Genomic DNA, 17125 nt, shown 5'->3' with positions numbered 1-17125 from the left:
ATCGAATAGAGTTAATCACGTGTCATTTCAGTCGTTGATTGTGTTTTGTGGAGCAAATTCAATTGGGAAGAAAAAGTGGTTAAAAAGCTCAACATGTATTCAAGAAAATGAAAACTTTAAGGTAAATAGACGCTTTAAAGTTGGTCGTTCCCTGGATTATGGCTCATGGTACTGATACTAAAACTAGTATTACTACTAACTCCACTAATGATATTGCTACTGCTACTTTTGCTGCAAAGTACTTTTGTTCTTCTTGGTTCCAAGAAGGTTTTCCTGCCTCAGTCTCCTCTTCTTTGTAGACTGGCGCTCAGTGTCATGACATGGCGTGCCAGTCTTTATGACATAATTCCAGTGTATATTTGAGCACAGGGTGTTGAACAACTTGTTTTTTTTTCTGGTACAGGAAATACATCCTGGCCTGGGTGTTTCTGCATCAGAAGGATTTATTGTGGTTGAAGGGTTTTGAAGGTCATGTGTGTTTGCGTACAGGGAAATGATACTCTGTCTTCTTTGGAAACCTTTGTTGGATTAGCTTTAATTTTTTTTTTTGAAGGCTTATTCTTCAGCCTGTAAGCTGCAACACGTCAACCCAATATTTGATTTGTTGTAAAGGCTAATGTCTTAGCAAACATCTACGTCTCGGTTGTCTGAGTCAATGATGTAGAAAAGATTGTCAAACAAGCTTCGCCTGGCTGCAGGTATTAAGAGCTCCCCTGGTGGAACAAAGAAATGTTCTTATGTTTATTTATGGTCGCCATATTTTAGGATTATTTTCAGTTGCATACTTGGCAAAATAATTCAAATTCCCTAGAAGTTGAATTTGATAGTTTCTATTTAGGTTTTAACAAAGATTATTTTAATAATGTGTATTTGCTGTAACAGGAGCATCAAACGTTTGTGTCTTGACCCTTTGACCTGCAGATATTTCCACACAGATGTGTTCAGTGTCTGTTCTGATTTTATTTTACAGTACTTCACATTCCATTATTTTTTATAATTAATTATTATTAATAATTCAAATTTTTTTCCTCCAATTTATAACGAGTAGCAAAGATAAAACATTTGATGATCCTCGTGTTAGTTAAAGGGTTATCTTGGATTTCGTGTCCTCCTCTGGACCATTAGCCTTGCCCTCATGAACTGAACCATTTTCCACATGCTGAAAACGCTGTATCCCCACCCTGTATCCACAACGTACAGTGTAAACATACACCTGCGCAGGTTTGTTTTTGTTTTTTTAATGTACTTATTTAAAAACTTGACCTCAGCTGACATGTGTCTCTGCTGCCCAGGCCTCGTGTATATAAGCCTATAAGACAGGAGTGGAGTCGACAGTCTTGGACTGAACCACCACCATGAACACCCTCGTCTTCCTGTGTGCTCTCAGCCTCCTGGCTGCTCTTCAGGTACCCGGCACTCTGACGGAGGAAGTGGAGGCTGTGGAGGTAAGTAACAAGAAAAGACGCGTCTTGAAAGGAATGTCTTTACCAAAGAAAATAAATAAATAAATTAATATGCCGTTGTTACTCTATGTGCAAACTGTGAGTTGTTTTTTTTTCTCCTTTCTCTGAAAAACTCTACCTGAAGGAGGGTAAGTGACTTTTATTTCACCGTTCACCAGGGGGTGTTTTTATCCTGTTAGTTTTTGCCCTTAGATATATTTTTTAATTAATGTTTATAATTTTTTTTGTTCCTTTTGTGGGTATTTTTCCTGCCTTTTTTTTATTTGACCTCTGCTCTTTTTTAAAGGGATTTCAAGCACATTCTGTTCCTTTTGCTTGCCTGTAATTTTTGTCATTAATGTTTTTTTGTTGTATTTGCCATTTTTGCTCTTTTTGATTCTTTTTGTGGCACTCTTTTTTTCATTTTCTTTTTTTCATTTTCTTTTATTCATTTTCTTTTATTCATTTTTTTTACCTTTCTTCATTAGTAACTACTTTTTAATCTTTTTAAAAGCTGATAATTTTTTTTTCACTTTCACATTTCACTAATTCTAATTTATTTCCTGAATTTCATTTTCTCTTCAGCTCAACCCCTGATGACAACAACGGAGAGGAGTGAGATTGTGAACAAACACAACGCCCTGAGGAGGGGGGTTTCTCCTACAGCCAGCAACATGCTGAAAATGGTAAGACGTTGGTTTGATGTTTCACGCAATCTCATGCACAATGAATGGACACATGTCCCGTCTCTCTGTTTGCCATTGTTGTATTCTCTGTCTCCTCTTCTCTACACAGAGCTGGAACAAAGAGGCTGAAGCCAACGCTCAGCGATGGGCCAACACCTGCTTCATGAACCACAGCCTGGACAGTTCCAGAGAGATCAGCAGTCAGTTTATTATCATCAAAGTGATTCTCATTATAACACCACTGGGTCACGAGTGACCACGCTGCCATTACACAGTCCATAAAACAGCCCTGGGCCACGGGACTTTCTGATGTATTTATTTACCATGTCTCAAGAAATCCTGGGAATGTGGTTTGGTTTTTAGGAGTTTAAGGAGCATTAAATGATTTAAAACGACGGCATCAAGCGAAGAGAATCAACCCTGACGTTTGTCTTGATGAAATTACACAGGTTTTCTTTTATTGCAAACACATGTATTTTTGTTTAATTAACCAACATTCTAAGACCACGGTGATAAAAAAAAACAAGAATACAATGACAGAGACTTCAACTCTTAATTTTGAATTTTTTTATATTAAAAAAAAACGATCATATAAAGGTGACAGATTAAGATCCATACCTCTCTCTCTTCTCATGACAGCTAGTGGCTGTGGAGAGAACCTGTACATGGCCAGCTCCAAGAACACATGGAACGACGCCATCCAGTCCTGGTACAACGAGGTGAAGGACTGGAGATACGGCGTGGGATCCGTCAACGGACAGATTGTGGGACATTTCACACAGGTGTGGAGAGGAAGCAGGAACACAGTACACTTCTGTAGTTTTCTATTGTTTGTCTTAATGTTACACTGGAGAAGCAGTAAACAAATGAAGTCACAACAACTCAGCTTTGTCCAGGTTTAAATGAAGCACTGTGTCTAAAGTACGGCATTTGTTAACGGCCGCTTAAAAACCGCACACAAGTTCAAATATGTTTTGAGTGAATTTTTAAGCCTTCGGAGAATCTCTGGACGTTACATGGCTTTTATTTAGTATATTTCAGCTGCTTTTTTATTGCACATATCTGTGTAAATGTTTGAAGCTCGGTGAGATCGCTTTAAAACAGCTTGAAAACACTAATAATGTTTTATATTTTTGTTTGTTTTGTTGCTGAGCTCAGATTGTGTGGTACCGCTCCAACCAGATCGGCTGTGCCATGGCCTACTGTCCCAACTCGAAGTACCGGTACTTTTACGTCTGCCACTACTGCCCACCGTAAGGACAAAAAAAAAAAACATTTTGTGTACAATATCCTTGTAAATATGTCTGTTTGTGATTTCTAGGTCAGATATGTGCCAAACTCCTGTCACACAATATTGTTTTTGTTCATTACACAGTGAAATGCAAAATAATTCCTTTTCTTATTATACTGCTCTGCTTATATGGCATTTTGTTTGTAAATCATCCGACAATTGCTGGTTAATTATGTTTAAATTTTGGAATAATACAAATGATCTCGACTATAATTTATGCAAATCTTTGGCTAATATTTAAAATGTTGTGTTTTTTTAGTATTGATGGGAGAGTGTGCAGTTTGAATTCCTGTTCATATTTCTAAGTGTTCCACCATCTTGCATGCGTGACTCTCTCCACTGTCATATCTAATGTGTGATGTTCCGGCCTACTTACTTTACAGTGGGAATGAACAGTTTGCTCGTCCCTACAAATCAGGACCCACCTGTGCTGACTGTCCCAATGCCTGTGAAAACAAACTGTGCAGTGAGTAAAGGAAACATACCACTTTTTTTCTTTTAATTTAATTTTCTGTGACTGCAGTATTCCTGCTAGTTATTGTCAAGCGACTTCTTTTACTTATTTACATTCAATTCAATCCCAACCTTTTAATTCTTCAGCCTCGGATATAAAGAATGATTCTCCTTTCTTCACTGTTCTTTCAGCCAACCCCTGTCCCTACTCGGATATGTACAGTAACTGCCCTGATATGAAGGAGCAAATAGGCTGCGGCAACTCCCAAGTGGCCTCCTGGTGCCCCGCCTCCTGCAAGTGCTCTTCACAGATCATTTAAATGCCACATGTTGGCCTCGACTTATCAAAGTTCAATAAATACACACATATATACGAGCATCAACAAAATGTGTTCGCTTGATGTTTCCATAATCACACAGAACATGTGACTTCAAAAAAACAAACAAAAAAACAGCCCTCTGTGCACAAAGAAAATAAACAGAGGGTTTGATGTTGTCAGTGTTTGACCTCATTAACGACAAGTACAGATTTCGGAGGAAATCTCTCTTGGCACGTGAAACTCTACATGCAGAGAAATGCGACCCTGGCTGTGGAGTGTGTAAAAGGAGAACTTACCAGGGTGGATCTGAATTTCTTTCTTCCAAGAGGAAACTTTAATTCCACGTTTTCTTAACCTGAGCCAAAGAACCGCTTGAAACCCCCCCTGCAGGCAGAGGCCAGAAACACAGACTTAGGTGGAGCTGAGAGAATAAAGAGAACAACATTATAGTTTAAATGGTTTAAATTCATTATAGACTCCTTATATTACATTTATAATAAACAAACATTTATTTACAGTTTATACAAACTTCACAAACAATATATTTTCAACAACGTATTCATAGTTTTTATACTTGCATTATTGTATCAGGAGACCAATAATAATTAAGAGACATTTTTGACTGAAGTTTGTTCTTGATTTAAAAGCTGATGGCGTCATGTACCATTGTATGTTAATGCATTAACTCAATTCTTTTAAAAAAAGGGATTCAATAATCAGTGATCGGTGAGTTAGTTGCAGCCTGATCAGTGAACTTTTACCACAGTAAAACTAAAAAAACTAAAAAATAAAAATAAATTTGGAAAGATTCGGAAATACTGAAACATTTGATGTTCAAAATACTTAGATCAAAATAAACATAACCCTGGGGATTAATTAGGGATTTTACATGATTTCCTTTTACATGAGTTTACACTGTATGTCCTGGAACTTTTTGACTAAGCCTCTTACATCGTGTTAACCTGCAGCATTTCTACCAAACTGAAGATCAGACTCTAACTCTGATGCTTAGTTGTGGTTTCTCTCCTCAGGGCGGCCAACGATATGGTTTCTCAGCAGGCTCCTGGTTCAAGTGAGGCTGAACGCTTCCTGCAGACAGATCAACAGGCTCAATTGTTTGTAAGTGACCCAGACTAGATTGTGTTTTTGTCTTTAGTGCCCCCTCTGGACCTACAGTAGTAGATTGTTTTCACTCAGGCTGTTGGAAAAAATCCACCCTAACCTCAGTATTATTATTTTAGTTAACCTATTGCCATATTGTCACACGCAGTGCTATTGTGTTGGAATTAGCTCAGTTTCCATGCGATAACAAGCAGTTGATAAACATACGGTCTGAATTTCTGTATCCTGGTCCGTGTGCCAAAAAAGTCTTTCCACAGCAGTCGATCGAACACTGTGGACTCAGACCGGGCTGATGCCTCATTCAGCCCACTGTAGAGTAGGGCAGTAAGGGTAAACAGGTTTTGGTTTAAAAAAAAAAGTATGAATGTGGATCCCCTCTCCTTCCATGTAGGGGGTGCTATTTATGCAGTTTGAATGTCTCGAGGCGGCCTACCTACCTGAAGTAGGTGGCTAATACTGTAGGTCAGCCGAGAATGAACAAAGTATAGGCAAGAACAGTGTATAGTTAGCTTAGAAGTTAACTTAACATAAAAAAAATAGAAAAAAGTATTAGTTACCAGCTCTGATGAAATAGTCTGAAGTAGAAAAAACAAAATAAAATGAAATAAAACAACAGGTTAGCTACACAGATAGCTACAATCCCAGTTGGAAATAAAATAAAGTGTGCAACAAAAAAAAAAATCTATTAAAATCTAAATTTCTTTGGCAGCTGACCTGCTTTGGTCTGCATTACTGCCCCCTACTGGGTCACAATCATCATTTTTCAAATATGAATATGAGGTCTGCATTACTGCCCCCTACTGGGTCTACACTGCTATTGGAGAACACACCACAATCATCATTTTTCAAATATGAATGAGCGCAAAAGTATTTAAAACAAGGAAACGTCCTGGATACTCCTAGATTCTGATTGGTCACCTGAGTGAGCGTTTGTTTTGAACCCGGCTATTTAAAACAAGGAAACGTCCTGGATACTCCTAGATTCTGACTGATCACCTGAGTGAGCGTTTGTTTTGAACCCGGCAGCAGAGTAAAGAGGCTGTGATGAGGTTCAGGCCACAGTCAGTGGATGTAGAAGGAAAATCCACGGGTTGGTCCAACCTGATAAGACGGGTCGTGCCACCCAGGGGTGCTTATCAACTCCAACCATGGGCCCCAGCAGTTGAAAATGTTTATGACTTTGGCGTCAGTTTATCTTCCTGTTCAGCTGATACTGTATTACAGGAGGCGGGGGCAGGGGCTAAGTTCAGGAAATGATCTGGTGACTTTTTAAAAGTTAGAAATGTCACTGAATAAAGACAGAGGGAAATAATCTGTTTCCTCTGTCGTTCACGTAACCAAGGTTGAACCCGGCGCAGCAGGGAGGTGGGAGGGGGGGAGGCTGAGGGGGAGACGTTTAGATGTGTTCATCAGTGGAGTAACGGAGTCTGGGCGACAGCACTTACATATTTGTGTCCAGACCAAAGACAGCTCATTTAGTCTGAGCTGTTATCTCACCGCAGCACGGTCTCTTTGGATTTGAAACAGGAAGCTGGGGGAAAAAAAACTCTCCTCACTTACAGCTGACCATCAGTTTGAGAACTCAGTGGGACGATCTCCTTGACTCCCCGAGTGGAAATATCCTTGAGTGTTTTGGTTACATTTCCTCTGCATTAGTTATATGTGTGTATTCTGTATGATAACTACAACCCACATCTGGTCCAAAGACTGGACGGGATACAGCTGTAAAATATAGACTATAAAGATGGGCACCAACCAGTCAGTGTTCAGGGCTGTGTCTGTGCAGGAGTTCTTTATTTTCATTGGTCAAAAGCCCCAATTATCCAGGATCAAAAATGTTTGTAGAACTCTTTTCATCCTTTTGTTTTTGGCATTCATGGACCAGAGGTATGATGGGGTTTGTTTGTTTTTTCATCTAAACCCAATAACAAAAAAATAGTTCTATGTATATGTGGTGAAACGTCCTTTATAAAACACATCATTTGATGTGTGAGAACAGATGTGAGCAGTTGAGAAAAAAAATCAGTACAGTGATCCTTTGTTTCTTATGATAATTAGCAGCAAATTAAATTGCTCACACTGTGAAACAGTCCAAAGGTAGAACAGACAGACAGTGGTGACTGAAAGACTGTTGTTCTGCCTTGAAGTCCTTCAAGTTGTTTACTTTATGAAACAGACAGAGGGAAACTGTGTTCTGCTGAGTTTCCTGATTAAAGAATTTCTTTACAATTTCTCCTCTACATTATATTGTAATGAAGAAAGCCGCGGCCCTGGGACCCTGATTGGGACATAAATACTCAGCCGAGCCTCTAATTACAGCAGAGCGTAGCGTCTTGGCCACTTCCTTCCTGTCAGTGAATTCCTTCTGATGCAGGACAACAACGCCTCAGCTCCGCAGCGCTGAACCTCTTTAGCTTTCATCACACAGGAGGTGCCATCTACACCTCCGCTACCCCTGACAGATCACATGTATTGATAAAGGCACAAAGGAAGTAGAAATGTGGGCATGGTAAACACCTGACTCCTAATCTTTGGAAGATAGATGGTTCTACTGTAGCTCCATACTTCCATATATTGTCCCCAGAAACGTGCAGACCGTTCCACTGTTCATACAATGTGGGGATTTTCTGCACCTCTCTGTTTCCTTAAGTGTGTGTGAGAATATTCTATAGTTTCACCGTGACGCTCATGTCGTTGCCTAAAGAATCAGCGGCAGCCTGATTCTTGGCAGACCTTTTCTCCTCCCTGCCTGTCTGATATCTGCTGTCACTCAATGGTCCTGCAGCAAATGTACATTAAACAAACATATGGAGACGGGGCCCCCCGCTAGGGACGGAACTTGTCAAAGTGGTGGGAGTTTCCTGAACAACACCGCGTGGCAAAACATTCAATCAACCCCGACGAACAACTGTGGAAGAAATCAAGTCAGACTCAAAAGGAGCTAACTTGAACCAGTGCCAGTGTAGTGAATATGAGGCTGATGATTGGCTCAGAACAGGCTAGGTTTGTTGTTGATGGTTTGTTTGTTGTTGATGTCCAGAGGTCACAAAGGAACCGCTAACAACAAAAGTCAGAGGCAGGAACCATGAATGATAATACTAGATTAATGTCATGGGATCAATTTCACTGTTGGCTCAGTTAAGGGACTAGATTAGATTAGATTAGATTAGATTAGATTAGATTAGATTAGATTAGATTAGATTAAACCCACACTCTGGAATTTGGGGCGTTACAGCACGAGAGGATTGAAGTTGAATAAACTGTTAATTGTAAAATGAAAAAAGTGACAAAAAAATTTTTACATCTTTAATATTAGGATTGAAGTTGAATAAACTGTTAATTATAAAATGAAAAAAGTGACAAAAGATCTTATTTTACATCTTTTATATCTTTCCATTTTCCATTTAAATACATAAAATGTTAAATTTAAAATGTATTATATACATTTTTATAAACATTGCTGGACATTTTGATGTTGCAGTAGTTCAGAGACACAGAGACTTTTTTTTTGACCCTTTTGAAAAGCTTTGTGAAATGTCAGGTTTTTAATGTCAATTTATTTAATACATATCCCTGTGTGAAATTCCAAAAATATGTGGTCTGGGAAAACTTGTGTGAAATCCATATCAGTGTTAAAGTATTACCACATGAGTGACGCCCGACAAGCTGACAACTACAGCGAGGGCTAACCAGATGATTTTCTCCAGAATGCCCTCGTTTCCCTGGCTGCTACGCCCACTGGTCTTGATAAAACATCAGCCTCACTGGTCTTTACGTCTGCTTATCACTGTTGACATGGTAATCTGACACAGACCCATGGCGTGTCTGACATTCATACAGAAAGGGAGGGGGACGGGGGGGGGGGCATTCCTTTTTTCCCCCCTTCTCATCTCTGTAAATGTGTTTGCTATTAGCTCCTGTCAGACATTTGCAGGGATCAAATCTATACGCTTCACTCAGGAATGGTTTGGTCATGCAAAGGTCAGTCACTCACGGTTCATTATTCCAGGGACATTCCCCTATACAGCAGTTACATGACGTGAGAAGAGACAGTTCGAAAGTTCAGCTCCATCCAGAGAGATGGGGGCGGGGGGGCTGCACCATCTGTAGCTGTAAATCCTTCACTGAGTTTGCAGCCAAGGCTCTTCTAAAGGTTTAAGTTACCTGTTTACATTGGTGGTTCAAAGATAATATTCGAAGAAGTTAGTGAAACGTTATACTTAAAGACGCATGGAATTGTTGTCTCCCTGGGGAAGAGGGGACAGACACATGGATGGGGTCTCCACAGAGCGTGTACATGACACTGCTTCTCAGTTTAGCCAGAATGAAAGGCACTTTTCTGGGAAAACAATATTAACGGCCACAAATCATCCATAGGTAGAAACTAGAAGAGGAGACGAGTTTTGGCTTCGTCCAATTCTATGTAATCACTTCAACTCAGACAACCAAGACAAAAAGAATCCACTGATTTCTTTTTTTGTTTGTAAATCAGTGCATTATGTCTGTATATAATATACATTTGCTAAGCTTTAGCCATTTTTGCTATATTTTCTATGACTTTATTCTATTCCTGGACCAATCAAATCGTTTTATAAGCTGTTCTCTGAAGCCTTTAGTCAATGCTAATCAGAGACACACTGATAGAACAAATAAATTAATACTGAACTGATGCAGTTAGGATGGAGTTTCATCCTAGGAACTGCATTATCAGTTCAGTATTTATTTATTTTTTCTTCACTTCTTTAAAGCTGTATTCTCATCTGCCAACACCTGGAGAGACTATAAAAACAAGGAAATAATAATAATAATACATGTGGGGCCTATGGTAAAGTGCTGCAGGTGGAATAATATTTAAAGTTTTAATTTCCTCCCCTCACGCACATTTACACAAGGACATACCTGAGAAAACTGCTGACCTCAGACCAGCCGTTTGTATAAACACAGGAACTGTAACCAAGTCTGTTTGGATTTATGGTGTTGCTGTATCACAGATTTGCTTTAAGGCAACAAATGCGTGCTCTGCCTTATATAGTCTCTGCATACATGCAGTTCAACCTACTGGCAGACAGCCCTGATGTATATAATTGTTGCCATGCCTGCTAATAACTACCATGTGCACAAACAATTGTTCACTCACGCAGTGAAGATATTTAACATTTAACGGCCGATAGCCTTTGATTAACCAAGAACAGTAAATGAAGCGACAGGAATGTTCGTTTCAGTTCTTTCTGTCGGAGATGAACCGCTTCTGTAAACAACAGTAAACATTTAAATACCTGAGGTTCAACAAGGATCATCAATTATAACGTATATACAGAAGGATCCTCCCAGTTGTGTGGTCTGTGCTGCTGTTTGCGTGACAAGTCATTTTCTTCCCCCTCCTCCCCCCTCACCCCCTGCTTCCTTTTCTCCCCCCTCACTGACGAGCCCTGAACCTCCAATCTCTACATCCTGTGCATTTGAAGCCCACTCCCTGGCTCGTTTGGCTCAGGATGTTTTCTCCGTTGTGTTGTTGTTTTTTTCTCTTCTTCTTAACCCACTCCTCCTCCTTTGTTTTCCCTTTTTCTGTGGACGTCCTGGGCTGTGGCCCAATCATTCTTAGTTTTTATTCAGATGTGGCTGATAAGGTGGCAGGTTGATTGCCACAGGAGGAAAGGGTGCGGCCACCGACCTCAATTAGACATCCCCTTTAAAGAGGCCCGCACTAGATAGATAGTGCAATTACAACTGGGCTGCAGTGAGGCTCCAGCATTAGCTTGGACAGGAAGTACTGCAGAGGAAGTAGCTCTTAGTGTTTTACCTCACTGTTGTGTGTAGCTGGTTCTTTGAGGCTGGATAGATTTTGTTTTTATGCTAAAGTAAAACTTTTTATATTAAAGTTAGGGCTATCAATACTAACAACCATTTCATCGAATTACATTTTAACTGTATCGATATTCTACAGCACTGTATTAGTCTTTTTATTCATTTCATTTTTCTTTTCTTTCTTCTCCAGTGATTCCAAATGTAGCTCGCTCTGTTCCAGTCTTAGTGACCTGATGTTTGACCGTGTGACTACAGTTAAAAACTCAATCTAACGTCATGTCTATTGTATTGTAATACACGGTTCTTGCCAAAACACACCCCTAGTCAGTAAGTCTACGGCTGTAGTGTGTTTCAGGAGCAGTGAAAATGATGCTCATGACTCCACACACACCGTTTTCTGTCACTTTCATTGACATAACAAACATCAGAATTAAAGCTGTACCGTTCCTCTCATACCTCCAGTGGCCTGGGATTACTGTCTGTCCCAGTTATCTTTGTAATTGCTAAAATGATGAAGTCGAGCTGAGATTTATCTTTGTGTGAAAAAGATAGGAGCGGTCCCACGACGCTGCAGGAAAACTACACTATAGCCCCGCCTTAGCCACAACCACTGTTCTGCCTGCTGTAACAACTGGAAAGTGTCTGCATTCTGTGACTACTGAACGTAGGCCTGGCTTAAAATGGACTTGTATACATCAAGAATCCATTTGTATTTATGTGGAATTCAATCAAATCAAAATCTATACAGAATCTAAGTCTTGAAGCTCAACTCTTTTTCCAAATACTGTTAGAATTTGTCTATTCTGCTGTGGGTGAAAATAGCGCAAAATTCAAATACGTCTTAAAAAAAAGTGTAAATAACTTTGCAGGCTCAGTTACTGTACGTCTTAGTCCAGTCACGGAAGAGAACGCCAAAGACTTTTGGCACATGTATCATGTTTGACACACATGTCCCTGCTGCTACAGAGTTCACACTGGGCACACACACACACAGACACACACACACACTTGTGTCCACACCCAGCACTGACTGATGCCACAGTCAGGCAGAGGGACGCAGAACTCAATCCTGGGGACACCTGTTCACCATTAGAGCGCACGCAGCTTCAAATAGCACAGCATCTGCAGCCGCGTGCAAAACCAGATGCTGCCGTGTGTCCACAGCCACTCAGGCTGAGTCTGAGAAAATGATGTAGTTCATAAAAGTTCATAAAAAATAATTTTGAGTCACATGACACGAGGAATAGTAATAGAAATATTTCTAGCTATTGGCAAAAACAGCTGCAACAACTGACTTGAAGAAAGTAGTTTAGCTGCTGTGAGTGAACAGTCGCTGCTTTTCTCATGAATGAAATATTTTGCTTCTCTTAAAATGTGATATTTTATCACTAATTTTCCACATCTTCTTTTGTTCAGGTAAAAACCCATTGTGAAGAATTTGCCGGCGCCACAGCGTTGCATAGTGGTCAAAGTAAGTACTGCAAATACATGCTCGCATCAGAATTATTACCTATGCAGTGTCTTCTTTTTTTTTCAGCAGTTTTTTTACTTTACATTTTTTGTAAGTCTAGACTTAGAATTATTGGCTATGCAGTGTCTTCTTCTTTTTTTTCCAGCAGTTTTTTTTACTTTACAGTTTTTGTAGGTCTAGACTCTAGAGCAAACTTCACAAAACCATCTCCAGCCACAGGAGGCGCAGTTTGACCAGAAAAATAACAGTAAAAAGTGAACATTCACAGCAGTTGCCTGTAACCAAACCCCTCATGTCTGGTTTGAGTTTTAGCCACCGGCAGATTAGCCTCCTGTTGTTTCACTGCATTTCTGCCTCACTTTACAGACTTCACCTTTCAAACCCAGAGGCTGTGCACATTTTTTACTCTGCACTATATTTTATACCATGTTGGTGTAATAATAGGTAACATTTTTTACTATTTTACTTTTTACTAATCTTCATAAAACTTGCAGGGTCAGAGTGAAAGGATCATTTTACAGAAGGAAGAGCAGTGAAAACTCATTCCCCCCGTGCATGAAAGGTGCAGGGTTTTTACAGTCGGCCTGTGTGTGTGTAAGGACGGAGACTCACTCCAGTGAACACAGAAGCTGTTTCCTAACTGCTGTATAATCAGCGTTCACACCTGGCAGAGTGTCCTTGACTTTAACACTGCAGCAGCCACTCATGTCCTGTGACATGCTACATTATTTTTAACTATGATTCAGGGGAAAAGGTGGGAGCAGTGACGCTGACGTGTTCTAACAGATCACCTTTTCACCAGCGGGACCTGAACAAGACGTCAAACGGTAACAGTGACTCTGTGTCTTGATGTACTGTAGTACACTCCAGTCATTTAAATATTCCCAACCCCTGGTTCATGGGCCATTACAGGTCCGTGGATCATTTGGTACAGGGCCATAGGGAAGAATGAATAATTTACTGAATTCAAGGAGAATTCTGATTCCTTTACTTTCTTCATTTAAAATTAATTTGTCAAATTATCAAAATAGCAAATCTTTCAGACTACGATACCAACAGAATAAAGTCTAAAAATTTTTTTTTTTTTTTAAATGTACCAATGCTCAACAATTGGTGCGGTGATACCAGTGTGCAGTACGAGCTGGAGGGTCCTTGGTACACAAAAGGTTGGGGACTGCTCATGTAGACCACCGGTCCTTAGGCCAGAGACCTACGCACTGAAAAACACATGTTTTAATATCATATTAAACAAGTGCAAAGTGCAGTAAGTAAAATGGCTTAAAAAGTATTATTATTTAAAAACCTAACCCCTCCCTTAGGGGGTGGAGCCTGTGAGTAACACTCACCTGTTACTCAGAGACAAGCAGTGGTAATCTGAAGGATGTGGAGTGCCGTCGTAAGGCTGCAACAAATTAAAAAAGAACAGGAATTCCCAATGGGTGCGTTTGAAATCTTCAAAGTGTCCAGACACATGGAGGGAAAGTTAACATATATATTCAAACCTATCGGCCTCATGAATCAAGCTGGATTATTGCACACTTTGCTTTTAGATGTAGCCAAGTGCATGATGAGGTCCAGTGGCCCCACCCTGTGATGCAACAGGGGCCAGTGTTGATTCATGTCGAGAACATGCCTGTGTTTCGTCCACCACTGGTCTCTGTTTCTCATCATACACATGTTACATCTTTATGGTTGAGGCTCTGGAGAAACTGAGGAATGCAGCTCACGAGCAGCCAATCAGAGACCGTGCGTGCATGCGTGCAGCTCCAGGAGCAGAGGTCATGAAGTGTGGACAGACGGGTCATCAGGAAGACATACTCCTCTGCATTAGCAGTGATAAGGAGCTGGTGTGTGAGGAGGATAGTGATGTATGTGGAGTGTAAATGAGAAACAGCATCAGAGCAGCTGCAGGATTCACACTGACGCCTCCTCCATTCTGTCCTATGACTAGATATGACAGAAATCCAGAACCCCCATGATATAAAGAGCTTCATGAAAAAGCACTTGAGAGAAGAAAAAATTTGACGAGACCACGGAGCGATCCCCGCTTTAACGTTTCTATGAAGCAGATGAATACCTTTCCAGGAACGTCCTGTCGGTACAGGTCGTCTATCATCCCGCTCCATCACCCTTTGATCCCCGACACAGACTGTGCTGCCACGCAGATGGACCGCGGCTGCACATCAGCCAGTACAGTAACAGCTGTGCGGTACGCCTGATTTTGTCAGAGGCGTTTGAGAAGCCGTGACCGTTACATAACGACACGTGGAAGAACCGAAACAAAGCCCAGATCATATTTAGGTCTGATTGTTTACCTTACAAAACTCTGTGCTTTACACCGGCATTTAGTTTACATTTAGTTTAGTTAACACAGTATTTAGTTTTAGTCAACTCGATATCATAATAGTTTTAGTCAGGCAATTATAACATTTATCCTGACAATAGTACATTCAACATTTATTTTCTCTCTGCTCTGGTTTACTTGACCTTTCTACAAATAACTGAACCTTAAAAAAAATAAATAAATAAATGAAACCCTCCCCCTTCTTTGGCAACGAGTTTTGTTTCTGTGACAGTATTTGGTATCTGTGAGGACATAAATTAAAATATTTGTAGTCATATCCATTTTTGTTAAAAAAAAAAGATTTTTGCTGATCCAAACTGATTTGGAAGCTTGAATACTAGTAGCAAATCGATCCAGTAGGTGGCAGTAATGGAATTAAAAGGATGCAAAAATAACTAGCAGAGACTCTATAGGTAAATTTTTCTGTGACAGGAAACATTTTTTTTAATTATGGAGGTGTGAATCTGAATGTAGCTATTTGTTCATTTAAGTAAAAATGTCAACATTTCTTCACTCTGTTGTTGGAGATGTACAGCACCACAGGTAAGAAGTGCTAACTGCTATATTTAGCCGGCTGGACTGAACCTGAAGTGAATTGGCTTAACTGCTCCAGGCAAATATAAAGTCCATTATTAATCCTTAAATGTGGTCCAGAGAAGTATTTGTATTTGTACAGGTGGACGATACTGTAAATACTGTGAACTCATTAACTTGCAGTGAACAATTTGTCCTCTTCCCTCCCAGAACCTCGGCCTGGCTCTAATCAAGGCACTGGAATCCAGAGGAGAAACTCTGACAAGCAGCGGCTTCTAAAGTGCAGCGGTACCTCTGGGAGACTCTACTGAGAAATGTGAGACTAAGAGTATTATCTGTTATTTAACGGTCCTGACTGAGTAAACAGTTCTCATGCTCTCTGTCAGGTCCCTGAGTGATTACAGCTGAGAAAAGAAACACTGGCTTTCAAAGGTTAAAAAAAAAAAAAGTTAAAAAAAATAATAATTAAATTAATATCCAAAAATAGTTACATCGAGGGCAACTGGACGTTTTTTTGCCTCAAATGGGCTGTCTGCTTCTAAATGTTAGTGACTCTGTGGCTCCACCCGTTTCTTTTAACAGAACATCGTCAGTGTTATGTACGTTAGTGGAGCGGAGTCAGAGTAACAGCTGAGTGTTTCACATCGCCCAACAGTTGGGAGTAATTCATCCAAAAAGCTTTGGGAAAAATCCGTTGATGCTTTTCATTTCAAGAAAAAACACAAATGTGTTGCTGGCAGTGATTAAACCTTCAGCTGGTTCTCACCACAGCCCTGTGGCCTGAGGTCAGCCAGTGATTGGTTACATATCGTCACCTCTCTCAAAATCACACGAGGCGAAGCCCCGAGCTTAAATAAAGTGAAAAAAACAGACCAAAAGCAAAATCCCCAAAAAGTCTCTAATCATTCTAAAGTCTTTCCTCTATAATATAATATAAATAAATAAATGATTTTTCTGACTTTGAAGAATGAGTTGTTGGCCAATCAGAGCCATTAACCCTCCCCCCCCGTCCGTTCACTGGATGAGTGTCATTACGCTCTTGTTTTGCTTTGTTCCTGCCGAAGACCAGGGAGGAAACCCATCCCCACGACACACACACGGGAGCATGTGTGTGAGTGCGTGTGCGTGTGTGTGAGTTAACCAACCAGGGCCTCAGTTTTCTGCCCTTTCATTGGTCACTGAGAAATCGACATCAGTTTAAAACCAGACACCACTTTCTTCCCACCCTCCACACAGCACAACCCCCGTGAAGACGACCAAGTTAGCGACGTGTGTGTGCTGGTGTGTGTGTGTGTCACTCTGTGTGAGAGATAACCAACCAACACTCGGTGTCAGGATGCCTGCGTACGCCACCAACATGAGGTTCAAGTTCCCCATCTTGGCCTTGACTTTGGAGATTATCACCATCATTCTGTTTGCAGTGTTCTGCACCTACGATGATGGCAAAGGTCACGGACACGATGCTGAGTCCAATTCCACGGCGCACACAAAAAAGCCTATGGACCTCTATCCCAGTAAGTCTGTACATGGAGCTGCATCATGAAGGATGTTTGGTCACAGGCTTAAAATTATGGTCCAAAAGTTTTTATCTAGAGTTGTTTTTTTTTTTTTTAAACTGCAGATTAGAAAAAGGAGAAACGGAAACTTCCTTTAAGCA

General features: G+C 40.4%; 2 protein-coding genes and 1 long non-coding RNA gene across 6 annotated transcripts in view; 2 read left to right on the top strand and 1 right to left on the bottom strand.

Moving 5' to 3' along the window:
* Nucleotides 1-16540, top strand: part of LOC103380905 (cysteine-rich venom protein TEL1) — a 28804-nt gene extending 12264 nt beyond the window's left edge. For 3 of the 4 annotated variants that reach the window (XM_025056866.1, XM_017033846.2, XM_008313038.3), the window contains 10 exons: nt 1293-1445; nt 1588-1591; nt 2028-2128; nt 2238-2328; nt 2768-2910; nt 3287-3381; nt 3803-3885; nt 4065-4166; nt 5224-5311; nt 15679-16540. In XM_025056866.1, the coding sequence (XP_024912634.1) occupies nt 1356-1445; nt 1588-1591; nt 2028-2128; nt 2238-2328; nt 2768-2910; nt 3287-3381; nt 3803-3885; nt 4065-4166; nt 5224-5311; nt 15679-15697 (816 nt within the window). In that variant the 5' untranslated portion in view covers nt 1293-1355 and the 3' untranslated portion in view covers nt 15698-16540. Of the gene's footprint in view, nt 1-1292; nt 1446-1587; nt 1592-2027; nt 2129-2237; nt 2329-2767; nt 2911-3286; nt 3382-3802; nt 3886-4064; nt 4167-5223; nt 5312-15678 lie in introns of those variants that run through there. The other variant, XM_025056867.1, reaches the window with a different exon arrangement.
* On the bottom strand, nt 539-2885 carry LOC112487215 (uncharacterized). The gene is made up of 2 exons (XR_003050100.1): nt 2747-2885; nt 539-1437 (listed from the first exon to the last, which is right to left on the bottom strand). It is a non-coding gene; the product is annotated as an uncharacterized LOC112487215 (long non-coding RNA).
* A 148-nt stretch (nt 16541-16688) lies between the features above and the next one.
* The window catches only part of rhag (Rh associated glycoprotein), a 7811-nt gene continuing 7374 nt past the window's right edge, over nt 16689-17125 (top strand). The window contains exon 1 of the mRNA XM_008313037.3: nt 16689-16982. Coding sequence (XP_008311259.1) covers nt 16805-16982 — 178 coding nt within the window. The 5' untranslated portion in view covers nt 16689-16804. The remainder of the gene's footprint in view (nt 16983-17125) is intronic.

This window comes from Cynoglossus semilaevis, chromosome 7 (assembly GCF_000523025.1).
Source record: "Cynoglossus semilaevis isolate Cse_v1.0 chromosome 7, Cse_v1.0, whole genome shotgun sequence".
Taxonomy (NCBI): domain Eukaryota; kingdom Metazoa; phylum Chordata; class Actinopteri; order Pleuronectiformes; family Cynoglossidae; genus Cynoglossus; species Cynoglossus semilaevis.
This window is presented reverse-complemented; position numbering and strand designations above follow the sequence as displayed.